Here is a 27,677-nt window from a genome sequence, read left to right on the forward strand (position 1 = left end):
CTAGGTTATGGAGTCAGCCTGACCTCCCCACTAATGGCCATTGCTGCGGTTATTTCCGTGTCCCTCTATTTGATGTCATGTAATAATATACACAAGGTGAAAGGGTTCACGGAAATTGGAACTGAACACAGTGAATAAGCTCCTTTATGATGGGAGTGCCTCTTAAACTCTAGATGCTGTGTGAGACCTGGAGTCCAACTGATAGTTCCACAAGAGTCTACACCGTGCGGATCTATCCATGGGGCAATTCAAGAACTACAAGACTCTGACTGTGGGGTTAACCGTTCTGATTTTGGTAAGTACTGTCCTTGCCTCTTATATCTTTATTGCTTCTCTGTGTTTGGATTGGTTAATGCTTTAGCATTGGAGAGTGAACTGAGAGAAGCACTCATTCTTCCTCCTCCCACCCCTGAGAGACATCTGGGAGCATCAGCTGCAGGGGAGAGCATCATGTAAGAAGTGTGTGAGCAGCTGTGTGTTGGTGTCATCAGGGAATCTAAAGTTAGAAGTTTTTAGGAAGTCCCCAAGGAGAAAAAATAGGAGTGAGTATATGGACTTTGGTTGGGAAGAAATGACCAGATGTTTGCTTGTCCTAGGTAGGGCAGTGCCAACAGACAAAAGAGCAATTCTACCTAAGTCTAGATAGCTTAATAAGGGGGTTTATTGAGCTTACTTAAGGAGTACATATAATCTCCGAACAAACACATCAACAAATGGGCTCCACAAACAACTTCCCTATAGCTGCATAAATGGAGTTCTCCCTACTCCAGCTGCCACCTTCTGCATGTTCCAGCCCCTCCAGACACCGCAAGAAGCTGGAGCAGATCTTCAGAGAACTGGAAAAGGTTCAGGGTGGGGGCAGCTGAATTCCAGGAGAGGATCTAATGACCCTCCCCCACCTGTTATTCCACAGGCAAAAGTCTAGAGACTGCCTGACCCTTGTTGAGGCTGGCTTGCCTGTCATCAGAGCGGCTCTGATGGAGATGGTCACGGCCCTGTTCCACATCAGCAATTCGAGTTCTCAATTCTCTTGACTTTAGAAGATGTTGTTCTCTCTGACCAGTTAAAGAGAACAAAGTCTCTTGGTGTCTGCTTCTGCTTTTAGCCTGAAGGGAAGTAAAGTCAGGGAACAGAAAAGGTCTTGTACACACACACACACACACACACACACACACACACAGGACTGGGTGGGTAAAGGGGGCAGTGAGAGTGAGAGGATGGTAGACAGTAGTGGGGTGAATATGGTCCGTATGCATTGCATATGTGTATGACTGACACCACAAATAAGAAAAAAACTAAACCCTTCCTGGAGCAAAAGCAAGAAAAAGAGTTTAGCATGATCTAGTGTTTCCTCTTTGAAGCTGTGTACAAAAAAAAGTCTAGACTGTTTGGGAGGAAGTTCTTCCAGTCTGTCTGTCAAAAGTGAAATTTTAGGTCACGGGATGTTGTTATTGATATTTAAGGAGCAAGGTTTTTTTGGGGTTTTTTTTGGTATGAAAGTGTAGATTTCTTACCTTTTCTAGAAAATGTATAATTTGAAATATGAGAAGATAAATTGGACATGATTCTGAGAGAAATAAAAGAGTGAAAAGGGTTAAGAAAAATGTTGATTTCCAACAATGTTGATTTCTGATTTCATTTCCAAAGCAATTTCGTGTTGTGTGCCCTCCCTTCAACCTTTGCACTCCTTTGCACATACTGAAAGGAGTTACACTATGACATACATCCAATGTCCAAAGACGTTAAAGACACATTAACATACATCCAATGTCCAAAGAGGTTAAAGACACATGTCTACGTGACTATAACCCAGGCAAGCCGGAGATGGTAGCCTTCCATGTGGAGTCCCAGACTTTGAGAGGCAGAGAAAGAGAATTATGAGTTGGAGGCTGACCTATGGAACAAGCTCCAGGCCAGTTCCTAAGACCTGTCTTAAAAACGCCCAAAGAAAGGGAGAACAAACGTAAAAGTAATCCCTGTCACGCAGGCAGTTCAGAAGGGCTTCCCTCTCCCTGGATCTACAGGCTGTTTAATGGACTCTGCGGGGAGAGGAGGAGATTTCCTTCAGTGGTGGAGCCATTGGGAAGCTGTCTATGCACTTGTTAGTCACCTTAATCAAACTTGGGTGTTCTGTGTTGTGTGAGGAGGTTGAAGAAAGAGGTTGGTCACTCCAAGATGAATTATTAGGCCTGTGTAGCAGCAGGCAGGTCCAGCCTCTGATGGACTGTGTAGAAAGGGTTCTTTAAAAGGGGGTCTTTGTTGTCCTTTTCTGTTTATTAATCTTGTTTCTGTTTATTAAACATTTCTTTCGGAGTGAGATTAGATCTTTCTACAACTGCTTGCCCTGTCAGAATGTGTGGTATTCATGTAATATCCTTTATGTTGTAATATGTAAAAACTATTTCATTTTGACAGAGACATATGCTGGGGCATTATCAGTCTTTATTTGTACAGGAGTTGCTATGATGGCCATAACTTCTAATAAATGTATAATTATATAATCAGACTTTACAGAACTTAAAGCAGTTTCCCATTGAAATCCTGAATATGTACCCGTGGTGTGTCATGCATATTTCAGCTTCCCAAATTCTACAAAATGAAACACATCCATTTTCAAATTCCATTTCTTTTTTTTTTTTGGCCTACTACTCTACGAGGATGTACAGTGGACAGTGCGAGACTGTGTGTGAGGGTTGTTCTGCAGGCCGCCCACCGGGGAGCGCTAGTCACGGAAGTACATGTGGTGCCAGGACGGGAATAGAACTCGGGTCCTCAGGCGGAGCAGTCGGGCACTCTGCCCCCTGAGCCGTCTCTCCAGCCTAAAATTCCATATCTTCAAGTACCAGCTGTTCTAAGGCTTGTGATTTTTTTTGGTGTAAAAGGCCATCGTTCCACCCAGACAGTTTTGTCAGTTAACCATTTTAAAGATAGAGCTGTTGGTACCTTTAAAAGTTCAGCAGCTGTTGTACCCTGTTTTTGAATGGTTGGTGACTGTTCTTTATAATACCATTTAATATTTTTCTCAGAAACATGTTAGTTTATGGTCTGTTTCTGAGATTGCAGGAATGCTAATCTGGATTTTCCATTGCTGTAACAAATCGCATCCACATAAATTCATTGCTACGTTAATCATATATTAATTTTCCTCTCTATCCTTTAATTATCCTCTCTATCCTTTCATCCCAATAAATACATTCTGTGAAGACTACTGGGAATTTCTAAGGGGGGAATCAGTTTAAAAATTTTTTTCCCACATTAAAAGTGGGAAATATTACAATGCAGGCGGTTAGGTTTCTGTATAGTTCCACAACGGATGCTTTGAAAATGGAACAGTTAAATGAAGGGAAAATCAACTTAGCTGGGATTGACATAATTTCATCACTTTGGTAATTCATGTTTTGTCCCTAAAAATGTTGCTGGATATCGATGCCAAATGCAAAAAAAAAAAAAATGAACTGCTAAGATGCAATCTTTAGAAAGTGAAGTGTGAAGCTGACTGTTGCTTCATAGATGGCTGGGCAGAGAGAACACATGGTTCACCACTTGGCTGAAGGCAGCTGCAGCTGATGGCGTGTAGGTGTGAGCTGAGAGTATGTGGCAATCACAGCAAGGATAGGAGCTCCAGTGAGTGTCAGGAGGCTGACCTAGTGAGGTAATGGCAAAAAGGAGTGGGATCCATGGGGAGAAGGAGGCAGTCATCTGAAAATCAGACACAGGCAAATGTGCGGAAGAAGCATATGTGGCAGGTGCTGCCTGAAGGCAGGGCCAGCCAGTTGTGGGCAGCTAACTCTGTTTGGAGCCCAGGCACCTCTGGAGTTTGGGGCCTGTGGAATTTGGGAGGCATCTGGAGGCTGTTTTAGAGAGTTTGCAACAGAAAAATATCAGACTCACTCAGGGGGCTTGGGGCAAGAAAGAAAAAGCTAGAAGCAATGTGGCAAGTCTGGTGAATATGGCTCCAGTGGGGCCAAAACCGGGACTGGGTGTTGTGGTGGGGTGGAGGGTGAGCGGCTATCTTGTGACTTTGTGCCCTGAGTTGGGTTGCCAGATGACATATTTATCTAATTATTCTTTTTTTTTTCCTGTAATTATCTGGTGAAATTTATTTTTTTTTTGAGAAAGTAATTTTATTAAATTATAAAAGTTTCCATTTCTGCCCCTCCTCCCAACACCCTCCCACTCCCCCCACTCCCTCTCCTCCTCCCTCTTCATCCCTAAGAGCAGTCAGGGTTTCTTGCCCTGTGGGAAGTTCAAGTTCCTCCCCCCCTCCCTCCATCCAGGAAGGTGAGTATCCAAACAGACTGGATCCCCAAAATCCAGTATATGCAGAAGAAGCAAGTCCCAGTGCCATTGTCAATGGCTTTTCAGAAAGATTCTGGGCCAGCGACATTCAGAGAATCCAGCCACATTCAGAGAATCTGGTTGAATCACATCCTCGTTCAGTCCCAGTCCAACTGGCCTTGGTGAACGCTCATTAGATCAGTCCCCTTGTATCAGTGGGTGATCGCATCCCTCGCAGTCCTGATTTACTTTTTCATTTTCTTCCTCCTTCTGCTCCTCATTTGGACCTTGGGAGGCTCAGTCCGGTGCTCCAATACGTGTCTCTGTCTCTATCTCCATCCATCGCCAGATGAAGGATCTATGGTGATAAGCAAAATATTCATCAGTATGGTAATGGGCCAAGGCCGGTTCAGGCACCCTCTCCTCTGTCCAGAGAACAATCTGGGGATCTCTCCTTGGACCTGGGATCCCATATATAATCAAGTCTCCTGTAAACCCTAAAATGACTCCCTTAGTTGAAATATATTCTTCCCTGATCCCATATTCATCCTTCCTCCCTCTCCCCCATCCCGGTCCACCGAGCTTTCCCCATTCCTCTCCTACTCCCTTCTCTCTAACCCTCTCCCCTTCCAACAACCCTCCCACCCCCCGCCATGCACCCGAGGTTACCTGGGACTCTTGACTCTTTCCTACCTCCTGGCGGATAGCTAAATAATCTTCATCAGGTTCATCTTCTTATTTAGCTTCTCTAGGATCACGAATAATAGGCTCAAAGACCTTTAATTATGGTTAGAATCCATTTATGAGTGAATACATACCGTGTTCCTCTTTTTGGGTCTGGCTTACCTCACTCAGTAAAGCGTTTTCTATTTCCATCCATTTGCATGCAAAATTCAAGATGTCATTGTTTTTTACCGCTGAGTAAAACTCTAATGTGTATATGTTCCACACCTTTTTTAACCATTCTTCTATTGAGGGGCACCTAGGCTGTTTCCAGGTTCTGGCTATTACAAATAGTGCTGCTATGAACATAGTTGAACAAATGCTTTTGTAGTATGTTCGGGAATCTCTAGGGTATATTCCCAAGAGAGGAATTGCTGGGTCCTGAGGGAGGTTGACTCCCAGTTTCCTGAGAAACCGCCACACTGATTTCCACAGTGGCTGCACAAGTTTGCATTCCCACCAACAATGGATGAGTGTTCCCCTCATTCCACATCCTCTCCAGCATAGGCTATCATTGGTGTTTTTGACTTTAGCTATTCTGACAGGTGTAAGATGGTATCTCAAAGTGGTTTTGATTTGCATTTCCCTGATCACTAAGGAGGTTGAGCATGACATTAAGTGTCTTTTGACCATTCGAAGTTCATCTCTTGTGAATTCTCTGTTCAGTTCAGTACCCCATTTTTTAATTGGGTTAATTAGAGTTTTAGTGTCTAGTTTCTTGAGTTCTTTGTATATTCTGGAGATCAAACCTTTGTCTGTTGAGGGGTTGGTGAAGATATTCTCCCAGTCAGAAGGTAGCCTTTTTGTCTTACTGACAGTGTCCTTTGCTTTACAGAAGCTTCTCAGTTTCAGCAGGTCCCATTTATTCATTGATTCTCTTATTGTCTGTGCTACTGGGGTTCTACTTAGGAAGTAGTCTCCTGTGCCTGTATCTTGTAGACTACTTCCCACTTTCTCTTCTATGATGAAGATCTCTTCATCGCCAGATGAAGGATCTATGGTGATAAGCAAAATATTCAGACTCACTCAGAGGGCTTGGTGTAAAAAAGAAAAAGCTAGAAGCAATGTGGCAAGTCTGGTGAATATTGCTTCAGTGGGGCCAAAACCGGAGCTGGGGGTGGGGGGGTGAACGGATATCTTGTGACTTTGTGCCCTGAGTTGGGTTGCCAGATGACGTATTTATCTAATTATTCTTTATCAATAAAAAAAATCAGGAGCCATATATTGGGGTAAGAACCTGAATGATCAGATAAAACGTGGAGAAGCCACCAGTGACCTCCTATCTCTTCGGTTCCTTCATTCAAAAGGGCTGAAATCCTCCTTCAGCCCTGCATTACTACTTCCTGTCTCTTATCTGTCCACAGTCCTCTAAAGCCTCTATGGTTAATTTTGGTCAGCTAGTGACTAGCTCCACCCTCTGGTTGTCTCAGAAAACAATCAAGAAAGCAAGCAAACAAACAAAAACAATAAGGAATGAAAGAAAGAAAGAAAGAAAGAAAGAAAGAAAGAAAGAAAGAAAGAAAGAAAGAAAGGAAGAAAGAAAGAAAGAAAAAAAGACTGGTCTTTTAGTGCATTCTATTAATTAATTAATTAATATAATGTAGCGTATGAGTGCAGGTGCCAATGGTGGCCAGAGGAAGGCATCAGTTCCCTCTGGAACTGGAGGTAAAGGCAGTCTTGAGTCACCTGATGTGGGTGTTGGATACTAAACATGGATCTTCTGCAAGGACATTGCTCTTGACCATTTGCTGTCTCTCCAGCCCCTCTGCTCGTTTTTGATTGAGTTAAATTGCCTACGTTTTCCTTATCAAGTTATAAATGTTATTTATAAATGCGTGTCTGTCTGGGAGGGTATATGCACAAAGCTTTGGGTGCCCACAGAGTCAAAAGCTGGTGTCAGACATCCTGGAGCTGGAGTTACAGCAGGTTCTGAGGCATCTGACAAGGGTGCTGGGAACTGATTTTTTTTTTTCCTGAGACAAGGTTTCTATGTAGCTTTGGAACCTGTCCTGGAACTAGCTCTTGTAGTCCAGGCTAGCCTCGAACTCACAAAGATCCTCCTTCCTCTGCCTTCCGAGTGCTGGGATTAAAGGCATGCACCACCACCGTCCATCAGTGATCTTGGATCCTATGCAAAACACTAACTTGTAGTGGCATTTCATTTGTATTTTAATAAATAAAGCTTGCCTGAAGATCAGAGAGTAAAACAGCCCCACTGGTCAGCCTTACAGACCAGGCAGTGGTACCACACACCTTTTATTCCAGTAGCCACACTAGTTTACCATAGAAACCGAGTGGTGCATGCCTTTAGTTTCGACTGAGGTCAAGGTAAGAGCCAATGGCTGGCTGTTTTGCTTTTCTTTTTTTTTTTTAAAGTAATTTTATTAAATTATAAAAGTTTCCATTTCCGCCCCTCTTCCCAACACCCTCCCACTCCCCCCACTCCCTCTCCTCCTCCCTCTTCGTCCCTTAGGGCAGTCAGGGTTTCCTGCCCTGTGGGAAGTTGAAGTTCCTCCCCCCTCCCTCCAGGTCCAGGAAGGTGAGTATCCAAACAGACTGGATCCCCAAAATCCAGTATATGCAGAGGAAACAAGTCCCAGTGTCATAGTCAATGGCTTTTCAGAAAGACTTTGGGCCAGCCACATTCAGAGAATCCGGCCAAATTCAGAGAATCTGGTTAGATCACGTCCTCGTTCAGTCCCAGTCCAGCTGGCCTTGGTGAACACTCATTAGATCAGTCCCCTTGTATCAGTGGGTGATCGCATCCCTCGCAGTCCTGATTTACTTTTTCATTTTCTTCCTCCTTCTGCTCCTCATTTGAACCTTGGGAGCTCAGTCCGGTGCTCCAATGTGGGTCTCCGTCTGTATCGCCATCCTTCGCCAGATGAAGGTATCTATGGTGATAAGCAAAATATTCATCAGTATGGTAATGGGCCAAGGCCGGTTCAGGCACCCTCTCCTCTGTCCAGAGAACAATCTGGGGATCTCTCCTTGGACCTAGGATCCCATATATAATCAAGTCTCCTGTAAACCCTAAAATGACTCCCTTAGTTGAAATATATTCTTCCCTGATACCATATTCACCCTTCTTCCCTCTCCACCATCCCGGTCCACCGAGCTTTCCCCATTCCTCCCCTTCTCTCTAACCCTCTCCCCTTCCAACAACCCTTCCACCCCCCCCCCCCATGCACCCGAGGTTACCTGGGACTCTTGTCTCTTTCCTACCTCCTGGCGGATAGCTAAATAATCTTCATCAGGTTCATCTTCTTATTTAGCTTCTCTAGGATCACGAATAATAGGCTCAAAGACCTTTAATTATGGTTAGAATCCATTTATGAGTGAATACATACCGTGTTCCTCTTTTTGGGTCTGGCTTACCTCACTCAGTAAAGCGTTTTCTATTTCCATCCATTTGCATGCAAAATTCAAGATGTCATTGTTTTTTACCGCTGAGTAAAACTCTAATGTGTATATGTTCCACACCTTTTTTAACCATTCTTCTATTGAGGGGCACCTAGGCTATTTCCAGGTTCTGGCTATTACAAATAGTGCTGCTATGAACATAGTTGAACAAATGCTTTTGTAGTATGTTCGGGAATCTCTAGGGTATATTCCCAAGAGAGGAATTGCTGGGTCCTGAGGGAGGTTGACTCCCAGTTTCCTGAGAAACCGCCACACTGATTTCCACAGTGGCTGCACAAGTTTGCATTCCCACCAACAATGGATGAGTGTTCCCCTCCCCCCACATCCTCTCCAGCATAGGCTATCATTGGTGTTTTTGACTTTAGCTATTCTGGCAGGTGTAAGATGGTATTTCAAAGTGGTTTTGATTTGCATTTCCCTGATCGCTAAGGAGGTTGACCATGACCTTAAGTGTCTTCTGGCCATTCGAAGTTCATCTGTTGTGAATTCTCTGTTCAGATCAGTACCCCATTTTTTAATTGGGTTAATTAGAGTTTTAGTGTCTAGTTTCTTGAGTTCTTTGTATATTCTGGAGATCAAACCTTTGTCTGATGAGGGGTTGGTGAAGATCTTCTCCCAGTCAGAAGGCAGCCTTTTTGTCTTACTGACAGTGTCCTTTGCTTTACAGAAGCTTCTCAGTTTCAGCAGGTCCCATTTATTCATTGTTTCTCTTATTGTTTGTGCTACTAGGGTCCTACTTAGGAATTGGCCTCCTGTGCCTATATCTTGTAGACTACTTCCCACTTTCTCTTCTATCAGGTTCAAAGTGGACAGATTGATGTTGATGTCTTTAATCCATTTGGACTTGAGTTTTGTGCATGGTGATAGATATGGATCTATTTTCATTCTTCTACAGGTTGACATCCAGTTATGCCAGCACCATTTGTTAAAGACGCTTTCCTTCTTCCATTGTATACCTTTAGCGCCCTTGTCAAAAATTAGGTGTTCATAGGTTTGAGGGTTAGTATCTGGGTCTTCTATTCGATTCCATAGGTCGACTTCTCTGTTCTTATGCCAATACCAAGCTGTTTTCAATACTGTAGCTCTGTAATAGAGTTTGAAGTCAGGGATAGTAATGCCTCCAGAAGTTCCTTTATTGTATAAGATTGTTTTGGCTATCCTGGGTTTTTTGTTTTTCCATATAAAATTGATTATTGTTCTCTCAAGGTCTGTGAAGAAGTTTGATGGGATTTTGATGGGGATTGCATTGAATCTATAGATTGCTTTTGGTAGAATTGCCATTTTTACAATGTTGATTCTCCCAATCCAAGAGCAGGGGAGGTCTTTCCATTTGCTGGTATCCTCCTCAATTTCTCTTTTCAACTGTTTTGCTTTTCTGACCTTCAGGTTAAACCCCAATTTCTATCCCTGAGTTTTTATTAATCATGCTTCAGTACCTGATCTTACCTGTTGATCCATCTCTATAGCTCCAAGTCCTTGATTTTTTTATTGTTTTCTTATTTGTTGTTTAGATATAATGGTCTTCTTTTGAAGCCCAAGCTGGCCTTGAACTCAGGATCCCCTTGCCTCCTCCTCCAGGATTACATACATGCATGTACTACCACTGGCTCAAAGTTTTCTTATTATTAACTATATACTTGTCTTACATTATGCATTTGGGACATAACCCTGCTTGTTCCTGATTATTTGAAAGTATTGCTTTTCCATCACATGATCATAGAGTGTGGGTCTATTCTAGGCACTCTGTTATACTGCCCTATTTATTTATTCTTGCACCAATAACTCATCACCTTAATGACTGCAGATCTTTTAAGATTTTCTTTGGGGCGTGTGTGTGTGTGTATGTGTGTGTGTGTGTGTGTGTGTGTGTGTGTGTGTATGGTGTGCATGTGCACGCATGTGCATGTACATGAGTCAAGGTGTCTGCAGAGTTCAGGAGAAGCTGTCAGATCCTCTGGATCTGAAGTAACAGGGAATTGTGGGATTCCTAATGTGGGTTCTGGGTACTAAACACTGGTCTTCTACAAGAGCAGTATGTGTTCTTGGGCACCAAGCCATCTTTCTATCCCCATGACTGTGTGCATCGTAACTTATCATCTCATGTGTGGTAGTTTAAGTGAGAGATGTCCCTTACAGGCTCTTCATTTGAATTTGCTCCTTATTTGGTGATGGTGTTTGGGAAGCTTTGGAAGGTGTGACTTTGTGTCATTGGCTCTGGGCTTTGAGAGTTCAAGCATTGCCCTATTTCCAGTTTTCTTTCTCTGCTTCATGCTTGCAGTTGAGGAAGTGAGCCCTCATCTTCCTTCGTAATATTTTTGTAAAATTTATTATTGTTTTACAGCTGGGCAGTGGTGGCGCATGTCTTTAATCCCAGCACTTGGGGGGGGGCAGAGGCAGGCAGATCTCTGTGAGTTCAAGGCCAGCCTGGTCTACAAGAGCTAGTTCCAGGACAGGCTCGAAAGCCACAAAGAAACCCTGTCTCAAAAAACAAACAACAATAACAACAACTATATATATATATATATATATATATATATATATATATATATATTTGTTTATATTATGGGGGAGTGGTGTGTGAGGGGACGGAGTGGGGTGGGAATAGTGTGGGGGGGTTTGTATGTGGGAAATGGTGTATATGGGGGTATTGGTGTGAGGTGGTCGGGGGATGGTATATATGTGTGAGATGGTGTGTGTAGGGGTAGGGGATGATGTGGGGGGGATGGTATGGGGATGGTGTTTGGAGGGGTGGAGGATGGTGTTTGTGGGGGGATGATGTGTGTGGGGACAGTATGGCAGGATAGTATGAGATAGATGTTGTGGGGGGATACTGTAAGGGACATAGTGTGGTGGAGGTGGTGTGGGGGAGATGATGAGGGGAGGTGGGAAGGGATGATATGGGAGAAGGTGTGGGAGAGTGATATGGAACATTCTTTGTACACTGTAAATATGTATTGCTCTCATTGTTAATAAAAAGCTGACTGACCAAAGGTTAGGCAGGATTTTTGGAGCAGAGAGAATGCTGGGAAGAAGGGCAGAGTCAGGGGAGTTTTTTTATTAATATTTTTAATGCAGTCTTTTCTCATTTTACATAACTATCCCTGTTCCCGCTCCCTACTCTTCTTCCTGCCCACCCTTCCCCTTATCCCCCATTCACTCCTCAGAAAGGGTAAGGCTTCCCATGGGAGTCAACAAAGCCTGACACATCATTTTGAGGCAAGACCAAGGTCCTCCCCACTTTATCTAGACTGAGCAAGGTATCCCTCCAAAGAGAACTTGCTCCTATATCCCAGTTCAAGCACTAGGGATAAATCCTAGTCCCACTACCACTGGCCCCACAGACTGGACAAGACTCACAACTGTTCCCCACATTCAGTGGGCCTAGTTTGGTTCTATGCAGGTTCCCCCACTGTCAGTCCAGAGTCAGTGAGCTCTCACTAGCTCAGGTCAGCTGTCTCTGTGAGTATCCCCATCATGGGCTTGACCCCATTGCTCATGTTATTACTCCTCCCTCTCTTGGGCTGGTCTCCTGTAGCTTGGCCCAGTGCTTAACTGTGGATCTCTATTTGCTTCTTTCAGTTGCTGGATAAAGGTTCTATTATGACAATTAAGGTATCCATCAGTCTGATTACAGGGGACGGTCAGTTTAAGTGTCCTCTCCACGGTTACTTAGAGTCTTAGCTAGGGTCATCCTTGTGGATTCACGGGAATTTGTCACATGCCATGTTTGTAGCTAGCCCTTTAATGGCTTCCTCAAGCAAGATATCTCTTTCCTTTCTCTCTCTCACTGTCATTCTCCCTTCTTGAGCATCCCATTCCCTCATATTCTCCTCTTTCACCTTCTCCCCTCCCTTACTCCTCCCTTTCTACCCTTTCTTCTGTCCCCCTCTCAAATTTCTCAAGATGTTTTGTCTGTTTCCTCTTCCCAGGGGAGCAATGTATGTCTGTCTTAGGGTTCTTCTTGTTACCTAGCTTCCCTGGGATCGTGGACTATAGGCTGGTTATCCTTTGCTTTACATCCACTTATGAGTGAGTACATATCATGTTTGCCTATTTGGGTCTGGGTTACCTCACTCAAAATGGTTTTTTCTAGTTCCATTCATGGAAGTAACATATTTCAAGATGTCATTGTTTTTTTTACCACTGAGTAGGACTCCATTGTGTAAATTGCCACATTTTCTTTACCAATTCTTCAGTTGAGAGGCACCTGGGTTGTTTTCAAGTTCTGGCTTTTATGAATAATGCTGCTATGAACATAGTTGAACAAACATCTTTGTAGTTTGATTGAGCATCCTTTGGATATATGCCCAAGAGTGGTATTGCTGGATCCTGACATCGGTTAATTCCCAAATTTCTGAGGAACCACCACATTTGTATCCAAAGTGCCTGTACAAGTTTGCACTCCCACCAGCAATGGAGAAGTGTTCCCCTTACTCCACATTCTCTCCAGCATAAGCTATCATTGGTGTTCTTTATCTTAGTCATTCTGACAGGTGTAAGATGGTATCTCAGAGTTGTTTTGATTTGCATTTCCCTGATGGTTATGGGTGTTGAGCAATACCTTATGTGTCTTTCACAGCCATTTGAGATTCTTATAGAGAATTTTTTGTTTCGATATGTACCCCATTTTTGATAGGATTATTTGATAACCTAATGTCTAGTTTCTTGAGTTCTTTATATATTTTGGAGATTAGCCTTCTGTCTGATGTGCAGTTAGTGAAGATCTTTTCCCATTCTGTAGGCTTCCTATATCTTAGTGACTGTGTCCTTTGCCTTCAGAAGCTTCTCAGTATCAGGAGGCCCCATTTATTAATTGTTGCTCTCAGTGTCTATGCTACTGGGGTTATATTTAGGAAGTGGCCTCCTGTGCCTATACGTTCAAGGCTCCTTCCCAATTTCTCTTCAATGAAGTTCAGTGTTGGAGGATTTATGTTGAGGTCTTTGATCCATTTGCAGTTAAGTTTTATGCATGGTGATAGATATAGATCTATTTGCATTCTTCTACATGTTGATATTCAGTTATGCCAACACCAATTGGTGAAGATACTTTTTTCTTTTTTCCATTGTATAATTTTAGTTTCTTTGTCAAAAATCAGTTGTTCATAGGTGTGTGACTTAATATCAGGGTCTTTGATTCAGTTCCATTGGTTCATCTGTCTGTTTTAATGCCAATACCACACTGCTTTAATTACTGTAGCTCTATAATAGATTTTTGTTTTTCAAGACAGGGTTTCTCAGTAGCTTTGAATCCTGTCCTGGAACTAGGTCTTGTAGACCAGGCTGGTCTTGAACTCACAGAGATCTACCTGCCTCTGCCTCCCAAGTGCTGATATTAAAGGTATACACCACCATCGCTCAGCCTATAGTAGATCTTGATGTCAGGGATGGTGATGCTTCAAGAAGTTCATTTATTATATAGAGCATTGTTTTGACTTTTCTGGGTTTCTTTGTTTTGCACATGAAGTTGAGCATTGTTTTTTCAAGGCCTGTGAAGAATTGTGCTGGAGTTTTGATGGGGATTACATTGAATATGTAGATTGCTTTGGGTAAATTGCCATTTTTTATTATGTTGATCCTACCTATCCAAGAGCATGGGGGATCTTTCCATTTTCTGGTATCTTCCATAGTTTATTTCTTCAAAACTTAAAGTTATTGTCATACAAGCTTTTCACTTCTTTGGTTAGTGTTACCCCAAGATATTTTATGTTATTTGTGGCTATCATAAATAGTGATGTTTCTCTGATTTCTTTCTCCTCTCTGTTAACAGTGGTTTCTGTCCTGCCCAGTCCCACATCTATACAGTCCCAAAGAAACACACAGAGGCCTACATTAATGATAAACTGGTTGGCCTATTGGATCAGGATTCTTATAATTAATTCTTATATCTTACATTAATCCATAATTCTTATCTGTGTTAGCCATGTGGCCTGGTCCCTTTTATCAGTGAGGCATCCTCATCTTGCTTCCTCTGTGTCTGGGTGACAACTGCAGACTGAGCCTTTCCTCTTCCCAGAATTCTCCTATTCTGGTCACCCCACCTATACTTCCTGCCTGGCTACTGGCCAAACACAGTTTTATTAAACCAATACAAGTGACAAATCTTTACAGGGTACAAGATGATATTTCCACAGTACAGCTCATTTATCATTTGTCTATAGGAGGGCAACTGATTTTTTGAGTTGATCCATGCCATATTACTGAAACTGTTTATCAGCTGTAGGAGTTCCCTCATCAAATTTTTGGGGTCACTTATGCATACTATTATATCATCTACAAATAGCAAAAGTTTGATATCCTACTTTCCAATTTGAATCCCTTTGATTGCCGGGCGGTGGTGATGCATGCCTTTAATCCCAGGGAGGCAGAGGCAGGCAGATCTCTGTGAGTTCCAGGCCAGCCTGGTCTACAAGAGCTAGTTCCAGGAGAGGCTCCAAAGCCACAAAGAAACCCTGTCTCAAAAAAACAAACAAAAAAAAGAATCCTTTGATCTCCCTTTGTTGTCTTATTGCTTTAGCTAGAATTTCAAGTACTATGTTGAAGAGGTATGGAGGGAGTGGAACATTGTCTTATTCTTGATTTTAGTGGATTCACTTTGGGTTTCTCTCAATTTCATCTAATGTGGGCTGCCAGCTTGCTATATATTGCTTTTATTATGTTTAGATACATTCCTTGTATCCCTGATCTCGCCAAGATCTTTATCATGAAGGGTTGGTGGATTCTGTTGAATGCTTTTACAGCATCTAATGAGATGATCATGTGGCTTTTTTTCCCTTTCAGTTTATTTATGTTGAACCATACATGCATCTCTGGGATGAAATTAACTTGATCATGATTGATGATTTTTTTGATGTGTTCTTGGATTCAGTTTGCCAGTATTTTATTGAATATTTTTGCGACAATGTTCATGAGGCAGAGTATTCTGTAATACTCTTTCTTAATTGCATCTTTGTGTGGTTCAGATACCAGAGTAACTGTTGCCACATGAAGAGTTTGGCAATGTCCCTTCTGTTTCTCCTGCATAGAATAATTTGAGGAATACTGGTATTAGCTCTTCTTTTAAATTCTGGTAGAATTGCCCTGAACTTTTTTTTTTTGGTTGTGAGACTTTTGGTAACTACTTCTATTTCCTTAGGGATTATAGGCCTATTTAAATTGTTTATCTGTTCTTAGTGTATTCCAGAAAATTGTCTATTTCCTTTAAACTTTCCAATTTTGTGGAGTACAAGCTTTTTTAAGTATGGCCTAATGACTCTCTGTATTTCCTTAGTGTTGTTATGCCCCTTTTCATTTCTGATTTTGTTAATTTGCACATACCCTCTCTGTCTTTTGGTTAGTTAGGATAAGGGATTGTCTATCTTGTTTATTTTCTCAAGGAATCAACTATTTGTCTCATTGTTTCTTTGTATGTTTTCTTTGTTTCTATTTTAATGATTTCAGCCCTCAATTTGATTATTTCCTGGTATCTACTCCTCCTGGGTGAGTTTGCTTCTTTTTGTTCTGGAGTTCTCAGATGTGTTGTTATGTTGCTTGTGTGAGATTTCTCCATGTTCTTTATGTAGGCACTTAGTGCTATGAACTATCCTCAACACTGCTTTCAAAATGTCCCATAAGTTGGAGTATATTCCTTTTCATTTAATTCTAGGAAGTCTTTAATTTCTTTTTTATTTATTCCTTGGCTCAGGGGTGATTCAGTTGAGCACTGTTCAATTTCCTTGAGTTTGTAGGCTTTCTGCAATTACTGTGGTTGAATTCTATGTTTTAGCCACAGTGATCAGATAAGATACAGGGGGTTATGCCATTTTTTTTTCTTATCTGTTGTGGTTTGCTTTGTGACCAAGTATGTGGTCAGTTTTAGATAAAGTTTTATGAGGACCAGAGAAGATATATTATTTTGTGTTGGATGGAATGTTCTGTAGATGTCTGTTAAGTCCATTTGAGTCAGGACATCTGTTAGTTCTCTTATTTTTTTCTGTTAAGTTTCTGTCTGGCAGACCTGTCCATTTGGAGAGTGAGGTGTTGAAGTCTCCTACTATTAGTGTGTGGGGTTTGATGTGCAATTTAAGCTTTAGTAATGTTTCTTTTACATATGTAGATGTTCTTGTATTTGGGGCATAGATGTTCAAAATTGAGACTTTGTCTTGATGCATTTTTCCTGTGATGAGTATGAAGTGTCCTCCTGCATTTCTTTTGATTGACTTTAGTTTAAAGTCTATTTTATTAGATATTAGGATAGTTGCATCCTCTTGTTTCTTAGATTTATTTGATTGGAAAATCTTTTCCCAATCCTTTACTCTGAGATACCATTTGTCTTTGAGTTTGAGGTCCATTTCTTGTATGCAGCAGAGGGATAGGTCTTGTTTTTGTATCTATTCTGTTCACCTGTGTTTATTTTATAGGTGAATTGAGTCCATTGATATTAAGAGATGTTAATGGCCAGTGATTGTTTATTCCTGTCATTTTTCGATGGTAGTGTTCATGTGTTTCCCTTCTTTGAGGTTTACTAGTGTGAGGTGTGAGGTTACTTGTTGCCTGTGTTTTTTGGGTGTAACTAACTTCATTGGGTTGGAATTTTCCTTCTAGTACTTTCTGTAATGCTGGATTTGTAGATAGGTAAAGATTAAATTTGGTTTTGTCATGGAATATCCTGTTTTCTCCATCTATGGTGGTTGAAAGCTTTGCTGGATGTAATAGTCTGTGCTTACATCCCTGATCTCTTAGTTTCTGCAGCATATATGACCAGAACCAAAAAAGTTTCTCAAAGTTTCCATTGAGTAGTTGGGTATAATTCTGATGAATCTGCCTTTATATGTTACTTTGCCTTTTTCCTTTGCAGCTCTTAATACTCTTTCTTTATTTTGTATGTTTAGTTTTTTGATTATTATATGTCTAGGGGACTTTCTTTCTTGGTCCAGTCTATTTGGTGTTCTGTAAACTTCTTGTGCCTTCATAGGCATATCCTTCTTTAGGTTGGGAAAGTTTTCTTCTATGATTTTGTTGAATATACTTTCTGTGCCTTTGAGCTGGAGTTCTTCTCCTTCTTTTATCCCTATTATTCATAGGTTTGTCTTTTCATGGTGTGCCAGATTTTCTCGATGTTTTGTCTTAAGCATTTGTTGGATTTAATGTTTTATTTGACTGATACATCTATTTCCTCTATAGTATCTTCAACACCAGAGACTCTCTCTTCTACCTATTGATCTTGTATTCTGTTGGTTGTACTTGCATCTGTAGTTCCCATTCACTTACCCAGATTTTTCATTTCCAGAAGTCCCTCCGTTTGTGTTTTCTTTATTGCCTCTATTTCAGATTTCAAGTCTTTAACTGTTTGAAATGTTAGCCTCACCTCTTTGATTGTTCTTTCTTGGGTTTCTTTAAGAGATTTAGTGATTTCTTCCAATTTTTGTTTGTCTCTTCATCCATTTCTTTAAGGGAATTTTTCATTTCCTCTTTAAGTATCTCTATCATCTATATAAAATTATATGGAAGGTCATTTTCTTCTGCTTCTTCTGGGTTATGATGTTCAGGTCTTCTTGTAGTAGGACCACTAGGTTTTGGTGGTGTCATATTCATCTTTATATTGTTGGATATGTTCTGAAACAGCCTTCTCCCCATCATTTCCTCCAGTGGGTGCAGGTGAAGCCTATGCTTCAAGGGATCCTTCTTCCTCCAATTGATAAAGGTAGGGTCTGTGGCTTAGGTGGTTTCTCTTCGTCCAGTTGCAGGCAGGTCTGTGGCTCAAGTGGATGCTGATAGGCTCTGGGGCTCATCTCCAGGGACAGTCAGGGCCAATGCTTCAGTGGCCACAGATGTGGAGGATGGTAGTGGGTGTGTAGAGGTTGCTCAGGGTCTCTGGGGCTGGTGAATGGGGGTGGGGCAATGGGATGTTCCTCCCAGGGCAAGGACCTAGAGACCAGAGCACTCCAAATGAGAACCCAGATGGTTACCTCTCCAGGGGCAGTCTGTGCCAAGTCTCTGGTGATTCCAGATCCATAGTCCTCTTTCTTTTCCCACAGGTGTTCTATCTCATGATGTCTTGGCATGAGCCCATGAACCATTGGAAGCCACCACCCTATCGTGCCTCTAAGCATGGCTCTGAGCCCAACAACTGGGACTCTCTTCCTGAAGAACTCACCAACCTGACCAGCCTTCTGTACTGGCCTCCAACTGGTGGTGACAAGGATGACTTTTTGGCTTCTACCAGCCCCAGAACCTCAACTTACCACTTGAAGGATACTGCCCAGACCAACTATACTCTGGGAAGTAATCTAGAGGCCATTCTTGTGGCTAGGGACCACCAGGGTAGGCCCAAGACTCATGGTGGAGATCTGTTTCGGGCAAAGCTATTGGGGCAGGAATTGAAAGCAGGAGTTCCAGGGGAGGTGAAGGATCTGGAGAATGGCACGTACCTCTTGTCCTTCCCCCTGCTCTGGGCTGGACCAGCCCAGGTGCAAGTGAGGCTGATCCACTCCAGTGAGGCAGTCGGGGTCCTACAGAGGGTCTGGAAAGGAAAACGGGCCACCGTTGACTTTAGGGGGTATTTTCGAGGTAGGAACGGCACTCAAGAGACTGTGATCTGCAACGTGGACTCCCAGTCGACTGGAGCCAAAGGGCCCACCTGTCAGTACAGGGATGTGGTCTCTGGGGAGCTCTGGTTCTGTGCTCGACCCTCTACTCTGCCCTGCGATGCTTTAGTCGGTCACTCCAGTGGAAGTTACCTGAAGGTGACCACACGGCATGATGAGGAACTGATGGCTGGGTAAGACATCTAGATACTGAATGTGTTTCAGGCCTACATTCTCGCCCTTTCCTTCACTATGTCTGTTTCTTCTCTTTCTTTCTTTCTTTCTTTTTTCCTTTATTTCTTTCTTTCTTTCTTTCTTTTTTCCTTCTTGTTTCCTTCCTTCATTTCTTTCTATTTTTTCCCTTCCTTCCTTTCTTTTGTTTACATTTATGTGTTTGTGTGTTTACATACATGAGTGGGCAGTTCATGGATCTGCCATAGGGTGCATGTGGAAGTCAGAAGGCAACTTGAGGAAGTCAGTTCTTCCACCATGTGGGGCCATTTATCAAACTCAGTTATCGTGCCTGACAACAAGAACCTTTCCCTGTTGAGGCATCAGCAGCAGTGTTTTAGAGATTCCTGCAGCCCAGGTTGAATTTAAATTCCTATGTTTGATAGAGGATGGCCTTGTGAGGGAGACAGAAAACTCAGGAGCTCAAGGTCATCCTTGGCTGGATAGTGAATACAAGTCCAGCCTGAGATGCATGGGCATTACACCCTCTGTGTCAAAAAAAAAGAGGTGGGAAGGGGGCTGGGCTAAAATTAATTGAGTAATTGAGTATTTGTGTAACATTAGCAAAAAAAGTTATTCTTCTTTCTAGACTCTAGAACAAGGAAAATTGTAGTTTTATTTCCTGTGGTGATCCGTTTACTATAAAAGAGAACTACATAACCCCTTTGTTATCTTGACTAGTAGTGACCTGATGTTTGTTCTCTTGCATGTGTGTTCCTCCTAACAATTACAGTGGCCCCATCAGTGCTCCCTTTAGTGTAGTGCCCTGGGATTAGACAGAGGAGAGATAATCAGTCATTCATGGTATGTTCTTTGCAAATCAAATTTTCACCTGACCAACCTCCGTCAAAGTTCATGCTCAGTGTTTCTTCAGGAGTGTGACTGACCAGCCACTCCCTTCAGGCATATCTCCAATCCTGGTGACACCAGCAGCCATTGGGAACATGAGTGATGTGGGTGAGTGAAGCTGGAATATGGGAGTGGGGATGGGGATGGTAATCAGTTGAGATGGATTGTGGGCTTTTGTTTTGATTTGGGGTGTATGTGTGCACACACTTTCTGTACAGAAGTGTATGAGGTCAGGCTTTCATCAGACCGTTTGCCCCAACTGCTCTCTATTTTGTTTTATTTGACTTAAAGTGGTACTGAGTTTCATTTCATTGTTTTATGTACTCTTGTGTATATCTGTAGTACCAGGGTTTGAACTCAGGTCATGAGGCCTGAAAGCAGGTGCCTTTACATGCTGAACCATCTCACTGTAGGTTTGTGTTGTTGTTTTTGTTTCCTTTCTTTTCTGGGTTTTTAAGTATTTTGTTAATCAGTAGTAATCAGAGCATAAATGTGGCATTCTGCCAGTCCATGGGTATGCAGAACTCAAGTAGGTGGAGGAGCTAATTCTGCTCTTTCAAGCCACATCCAGAAAGCAAGGGAGTCAGACAGGACCCAAGTACACATATGATTGCTCATAGAGGTTCCAAATGCCATGTTTGCATGGTGACTACGTAGAGGCCTTTACTGACCAGGCACCCATGGTATTCAGAGGGACACAGTCTCTTTCTTGGTACTCCCTTATAACGGGAAAAAACTGAAGCAATTAGTTTCTCCCTCAAAGAAGTAAGGAACCCCTGCATCCATCATATGCCCAAGTCAAAGGTGAGACTGCAGGGGAAACAAGGAAGATCTCCCTTGTTGTAGGGTCCTCCCAACAGCACATAGAGCTCCAATCAGGAGGGTCCGTAAGAGTCCACGTGAAGCCGGCGATGGTGGTGCACACCTTTAATCCCACCACTCTGGAGGCAGAGGCAGGGGGATCTCTGTGAGTTTAAGTCCAGCCTGATCTACAGGGTGAGTTCCAGTGCTGGCTTATTAGTTACTGAGAACCCCTGTCTCGAAAAAAAAATCCACATGAACACACACATACACACACATAAAATCAGAATGAAATCTTAAAAATTCTGCTCAACCATTAAAGAACATTGGTCACAGGGTGAAATATATCAGTTGTTTATGCTCTTGGCTGGAGTATACCAGATACAGTGTCCCTAGAGGAGGCAGGGGTGTGTCTAGAGCCTCAGGCATAAGGACACACTGGCCAGCCACGCAGCCTTGGGATGCCTGTGTCCAGTCTCTTGAAGTGTCTGAGGCAGAGATCCACCCCACTCCCAGCCCCCTCTAAGCCCAAAATGGATGGTCACTGAGGGAGATACTTGAGTTGTTCCCAAGCGTGGGCCACCACTTGTTCCAGGGAAGGTACTGGTTGTCAGCCATCAGCTCCAGGCTGGAGGAATGGTTCCAGGTGTATGTAGCAGGACCCAGATAAGTGGTCAATGTTCTAGAACAGTTAAAAAAGGCTCTTTTTATTTTTTCAAACAAAGTCTCTCACAGAGCCTGGAGTTTGCTGTTTCAGCTAGACTGACTGGTCTATAGGCCCCTGGGATCTGCTGTATCTACCTCCCCAGGTGCTTGGGTTCCAGGCACACCACACCCAGTGTTTACATGAGTTCTAGGAGTCCAACTTTTGCCTTCACCCTTGTTCATGCCTGTACATCACCCACTGAGCCAGCTCCGCAGCCCTTATGTAATGGATTAGTAAAATTCTGCAGAGTGGAGCCACTGGGGAGTGGCTGTACCAGGCCATGAGACCATGTCACTGGTCTCTGAAGTGCAGGCAGACAGATGGGCATGCCATGAGACCATGCCACAGGTCTTGGAAGGCATCTGGTCCCGGGAAGGGAACCACATGGCAAGTGAGAGATAGTTGGATAGGCACACCATGCAAAGTGAGGCTGGATATTTATTTAGTGGGTTATGGAGGGGAAAGAGAGAAGGAAAGAAGAGTAGAGAAAGAGAGAGAGAGAGGGAGAGAGAGAGGGGGAGAGAAAGAAACTGCCTCTTCGAGAGGGAGATGAAAAGGAAGGAATACAGGCTGCAAGCAGGAAGGAAGATCTGACTGCCTCAACAGGCAGGCAGGGGAGACGTGGCTTGTCTCTTAAAGACACTGGACAGACCATTACACCTCAGATGGGTACGTTAGGACTTCAACGTCTTTCCTGCAAGGGAAGTGTAGTATAGTGTTCAGTACTAGGGCTATAACAGCATACTTTTCTGGCTTCAAATGTTATCTCTGTCTGTCACTGAACTTTAAAAAAAGTCTTGATGACTGGAGATAAACTTAATGGGAGAGTATTTGCCTAGTTTGGACAGGGCACAGAATGTCATCCCTCCCATTTTGGCCAATCATCCTTGTTCTTGATCACCATAAGTTACTTAACATTCTAGGATCTCAGTGTCACCATCTATAAATAGATACAGACAGTTGTAAAATATTTAACTATGTAAAGCCATGTTACATATGTTTATGCTGTGGAATATTCTTTAACTGTGTAAAGGTGTGTTACATTTGTTTCTGCTGCCTTTGTTAATGATATAAAGAAGTGTTACATTTGTTTTTGCTGTATTTGTCTAATTATGAAAGTGTTGGAGACCAGCCTCGACAAAAATACCTCTTGTCAGGGTAGAGGTATGGGGATTTAAAAAATATTGTAAAGAATATGAAGACGCCAATGAAAAAAATAAAACAGAGAAACATAGAATAATATCAGAAGGGAGTTCTGGTGAGTACTCGAATTCACCCGCATTTAATTTCCAATTGCTTAAAATATCCCTGACCCCAAAGATAGGAATAAGAAAAAAAACTGCATTAACATCATACAAGGAAATGAACAGACCAGTTGAAGGTCGCAGGCTACATCCATAGTTAAACATTTTGTTGCTAGAACAAAACAAGTCACCCTCATACCCTAGACCAAAACATTCTGTAGGCATACCACTCTCTGGGTGGAATCCAAAGTTATCTCCTTAAGGGAACTGGAACTTAGTTGGATACACACACTTTTGTTTGAGGTAGAAAGATATTTACTTCTCTATTCTTGAAATACAAGATCTGGCTATTAGCTACACCTATTGACAATAACCTTGAAAAAGCAGAACTCTCTGCTCTAAATCTAGAGAACCTTTGAGGTAGAAACACAATAACCTTGAAGGCCTAGAGGTAAGTTCCAACTCTCTAACCTTTGGAAATAGTCTCCATTTCCGTGCCCCCACAGAAAAGATGTGTGGCTGTTTCACCTTGCCTGCCTAAGGTGCCTTATTGGTCTATAAATGAAAGCTAACCAGCCAATACCTAGGCAGAGAAAAGATGGAGGGCAGAGAGAATAAGTCAGAGGCGAACTCTAGGCTCCAGAGAACAAGGAAAGAGACTTGAACAGGGGAGAGAGGGACATGCCCATGGCCAGAAATCAGGCAGCCACCAGCCAGTCATAGAGATAACAGGAAAGTAAGATATACAGAGAGAGAGAGAGAGAGAGAGAGAGAGAGAGAGAGAGAAACAGACAGAGAGACAGAGAGACAGAGAGGGAGGTTAAAAAAAACTCTGGGTGGGGGTGCATTCAGAAGGCACAAGCAGGCAGATCTCTGTGAGTTCAAGGCCAGCCTGGTCTACAGAGCAAGCTCTAGGACAGGTTACAAAACTACAACTACAGAAAAATAAAAAACCTGATTTAAAAAAAAAAAGAAAAGGCAAAATTAAAGAAAGGTAAAAAAGTCCTGAGGTAAAATGTATGAAGAGATACATGTTAAGTTATAAGAGCTAATGGGAGAAGCATAAGGTAAGGCCTAGCATTCCTAACTAATAGGTAGTTTCTGTGTCATGATTTGGGAGTTGATTGATGGCCCAAAAGAAAAAGCTCGCTACATGCTAGAGAGAGTGCTACATCTCGACTGTGAACGAGCACACCTGTAGTCCCAGCACTGTAGGGGTGAAGGCAGGAGGATTAGGAAGTCAAGACCATTCTCAGCTTCATGGGAAGTTTATGGCCACCATGAGCTACAGAAGATTGTTTCAAACACACACACACACATACTTCACAGGTTCTGTAAGAGGGCATTGATATGCTACATATGTAGTATATAGAAGAATGCCTGACTGGAGCATAGAAATGGCTCACTGTGCAAAGGGGCTTGTAGGCAAGGCTGATGACCTGAGTTCAAACCTTGGGATATACAGGTAAGGTAAATAACTGACTCCCAAATGCTGCCCTTTAAGTACCACATGTGTGATTTGGCATGCACACATCCACACACAAATAAACAAGTGTAAATAAAGATTCATTTACAAAAATATTAAGAATATTGACATTTTATAAGATGTCCATATTTTTCTAATTTACTCTGCTCTGTTTTTCTCTCTCCTATAGCCTTGCCCTCTCGGCCCCCATGCCGCCCTGGCCACCTGTCTCCAAAACCCTCTGGCTTCTACTACCAAGACAGATGGCACTCAACGTTCTGTTCTAGCCGTTCTTTCCCCACTGTGGACAGCATCCTGAACTGCCTGGCTGGCCGCATTGTCTACATGATGGGAGATTCCACCCTTCGGCAGTGGTGGGAGTATCTGCGAGACACAGTGCCCTGTGAGTGACCATGGGGGCAGAGGAGGGAAAGTCAGGCAACACTTACATTGAAGGAGACTCCCATGCCTCAATGGAGGCATTTTTCAATAATAAATTCTCTTTCCAGATAACTGTAGGTTGTTCTAAGTTGATGAAAAGCAGATTAGGACACCTGAGAATCCATCCTCACTGTCCAGCACTAGGATTCCAAGCATACATGACCACACCTAGCTTTTTAATATAGGCTCTGGGGGCTCCAACTCAGGTCCTTATGTTTGCACTGCAATCACATTACCAAATGTGTCCACTACTTAAGTAACTTAGAATTAACCACCATAGTGAGCTACAGGACAGCCATGGACACACAGTGAACGTAATGGTTTAAGTAAAATGCTGCAGGTTCCCAAGTGGCGGAAGTGGGCAGTGGAACATGAGACCATGGTAGGTCACGAAGGCAGCCGGGTCCCAGGCAGGAAGCCACAAGGCAGGTGAGAGACTGAGCCATAATCATGCCATGCAGAGTGAAGTTGGATATTTATTTAGTGGGTTATGGAAGGGAAGAAGAGAAGGGGGAAGAGCAGAGAGTGAGAGGCAAAGAGAGAGAGATAAACAGAGAGGGGGAAGGAGAGAAGGGAGAGACAGAAGCTGCCTCTTCAAGAGAGTGACATATAGGAAGGGACTAAGACTGGAAGCTGAAGATCAGCTTGCCTTGGTGGAGGTTGGATGGGGGAGGGAATGGGCATGGCTTGTCTCTTAAAGGGACAGGACAGAACAATACAGTGAGACCCTTCTACAAAAATAAAAAAAAGTAAGGAAGGATGAGAGGAAAAAGAACTGGGTTTAGTAGTATACTCAGGTAGAAGCAGAAGGATAAGGAGTTCAGGGTCTTCCTTGGCTATCTAGTGAGGTTGAGGCTAGCCTGGGCTACATGAGCCCTTAACTCAAAACAAAAACAAGCAATGAGAACAAAAACATCTGGAGGTCATTATCAAGATATTAGTTGACTGGGATGCAGGGGAAATTCAGGAAGTCGAGAGCAACTTGAGTAGAGATAGTAGGTTTCTTTTATCCACACTGCATTTAAGGCAACAGAGAAACATTAGATAATGTTCCTCTTGAAGTATGGAATGAGGTGCAGGAGTCTGGTAACTCTTCAACAAAAACCCAAGAGAAGGAAGTGGCTGAATTCCTTGCAGGTAAAGATGGTAAAGAAAAATGGGCGGAGGCCAGTAAAACATCTCAGCAGGTTAAGGCATTTGCTATGCAAGCCTGGTGATCTGAATTCAAACCCTAGAACCTTCATGGTGCAAGGAGAGCTGACTCTCAAAAGTTGACTCCATGTGCATGTGCACTCCATGATACACTCGTGTGCACACTCACTCACATATGTCATAAACACATATCTTCACACAACAGCACAAAGGAAGGGGGGAGAAGAGAGGAGGGGAGGTAGAAAAGGGCAGGGAAAGGAAAGTATGGGAGGGAAGGAGAGGTGGAAAAACATGTGGCAACATGGGACATGGCAGGGCCTGACTGTAATCTCAGCAGGTGGGGACGGGTCCATCAAGAGTTTAAGGTCACCCTCAATCAGCCTGGACTATGAGACAGGCCCCTGTCCTACAACAAGTGAACAAAGAAGAGAGAAAAAAGAAGAAAAGTGTGTAACATAGCCAACATTTTATAGAATTAAGGACTGGAACATGGCTCAGGGATGAGTGCTTGCAGAGGACTTGTGTTTCTACATATGTGTAATATGTATATTGAACATATGTTTTTGAGAAAATGTACATGTAATATATTATATATTATACACATATATAATACGCACACACATACTGTAGTGTTGCACACCTTTAATGTTCCCAATCTGGAAACAGATACAAGCAGACTTGTGACCTCAAGGTCAACCTGGTCTGCATAGAGAGTTTTGGGCCAGCAAGGGCTACACAGTGAGACCTTGTTCCCCACCCCCAAAAGTAGGAATGTATATTTGTACAAGAAGGTAATTGACAATTCTGCTATTAAATTTTCATAACATTTATTTATTTGGTGTCTATATGAACAATCACTTGCTACCATGTGTGTGAGGAGATCTGAGGACAATGTACAAGAGCTGTTTCCCTCCTTCCACTCTATGAACCTTAGGGGTTCAAACTCAAGGCACCAGGGCTGTCAACTGAGACATCTTCCTGATCCCCTATGTTAATATTTTCTTTCTCCTCCTCCTGACAGCTCTGAAGCCAGTTGATCTACATGTCCAATATCAGGCAGGTCCCCTGATGGCTGTGGACACAGCTCGGGGGACAGTGCTGCACTGGAGGGCCCACAGCTGGCCCCTGCGCTCTCGTCGTACTCCAGTGGCATCTTTGCACTCTGTGGCCAGAGTTCTGCATGGCCTGGCCGGGGGTCCCTACACGGTGGTGGTGCTCGGTATGGGAGCCCACTTCACCACCTTCCCTCCATCCATCTTTGCTCGAAGACTGGCAGGGATTCGGGAAGCTGTGAAAGCCCTGCTGGACAGGGAACCCAGTACTCTGGTGGTTATCAAACTGGCCAATACTGGCTACAAATCCGTGTATGGCAGTGACTGGCTCACAATCCAGATGAACAGGTTCCTCCGAGCTGCCTTTGAAGGTCTCCAAGTGGCCTTTGTGGATGCATGGGAAATGACCTCCAGCTTGGCTCTACCGGACAACATCCACCCAAAGAAGCTTATTGTCCGCAACGAAGTGGAATTATTCCTGTCCTTCATCTGCCCCGCCTGAGTGCTCCAGAAGGACCACAGAATGGATGGATACAGAGCCTGGGTGGGGGCCATCAAAATGATGGACAGCAAATGATGGGTAGCTGAAGCTACCCCTGGCTTACCTGCTGTAACACTCGGGTCACCATATTTTATACATCTTTCTATGGACCACACGGATAAGTCTAATTGTATATAAATGAGATGATATTTTACATAGTGTCTTCTATTTGATCGTTTGTGGTTGTATATGGTGAACCTGGATCTAGG

At 43.0% G+C, this 27,677-nt stretch overlaps 1 protein-coding gene across 1 annotated transcript; it reads left to right on the plus strand.

Moving 5' to 3' along the window:
- LOC148123113 (NXPE family member 3-like) lies at positions 1 to 27,622 on the plus strand. Its single transcript, XM_087903397.1, has 5 exons — positions 1 to 295; positions 18,438 to 19,180; positions 20,092 to 20,174; positions 24,473 to 24,685; positions 26,897 to 27,622. The coding sequence occupies exons 1-5, from the start codon at positions 239 to 241 to the stop codon at positions 27,427 to 27,429; spliced, it is 1,629 nt and encodes a 542-aa protein (XP_087759523.1). The 5' UTR covers positions 1 to 238; the 3' UTR covers positions 27,430 to 27,622.
- Positions 27,623 to 27,677: the final 55 nt, after the last annotated feature.

Source organism: Myodes glareolus, chromosome 2 (genome assembly GCF_982192425.1).
Source record: "Myodes glareolus chromosome 2, mMyoGla1.1, whole genome shotgun sequence".
Taxonomy (NCBI): domain Eukaryota; kingdom Metazoa; phylum Chordata; class Mammalia; order Rodentia; family Cricetidae; genus Myodes; species Myodes glareolus.

What these genes read in the sequence shown, in the direction of transcription:
- LOC148123113 (XM_087903397.1), top strand. Translation starts at nt 239, where the DNA reads ATGGGGCAATTCAAGAACTACAAGACTCTGACTGTGGGGTTAACCGTT. An exon ending in GATGAGGAACTGATGGCTGG is followed by an intron (nt 19,181 to 20,091) that starts GTAAGACATCTA and finishes GTGTTTCTTCAG; the next exon opens with GAGTGTGACTGACCAGCCAC. An exon ending in TGGGAACATGAGTGATGTGG is followed by an intron (nt 20,175 to 24,472) that starts GTGAGTGAAGCT and finishes TCTCTCCTATAG; the next exon opens with CCTTGCCCTCTCGGCCCCCA.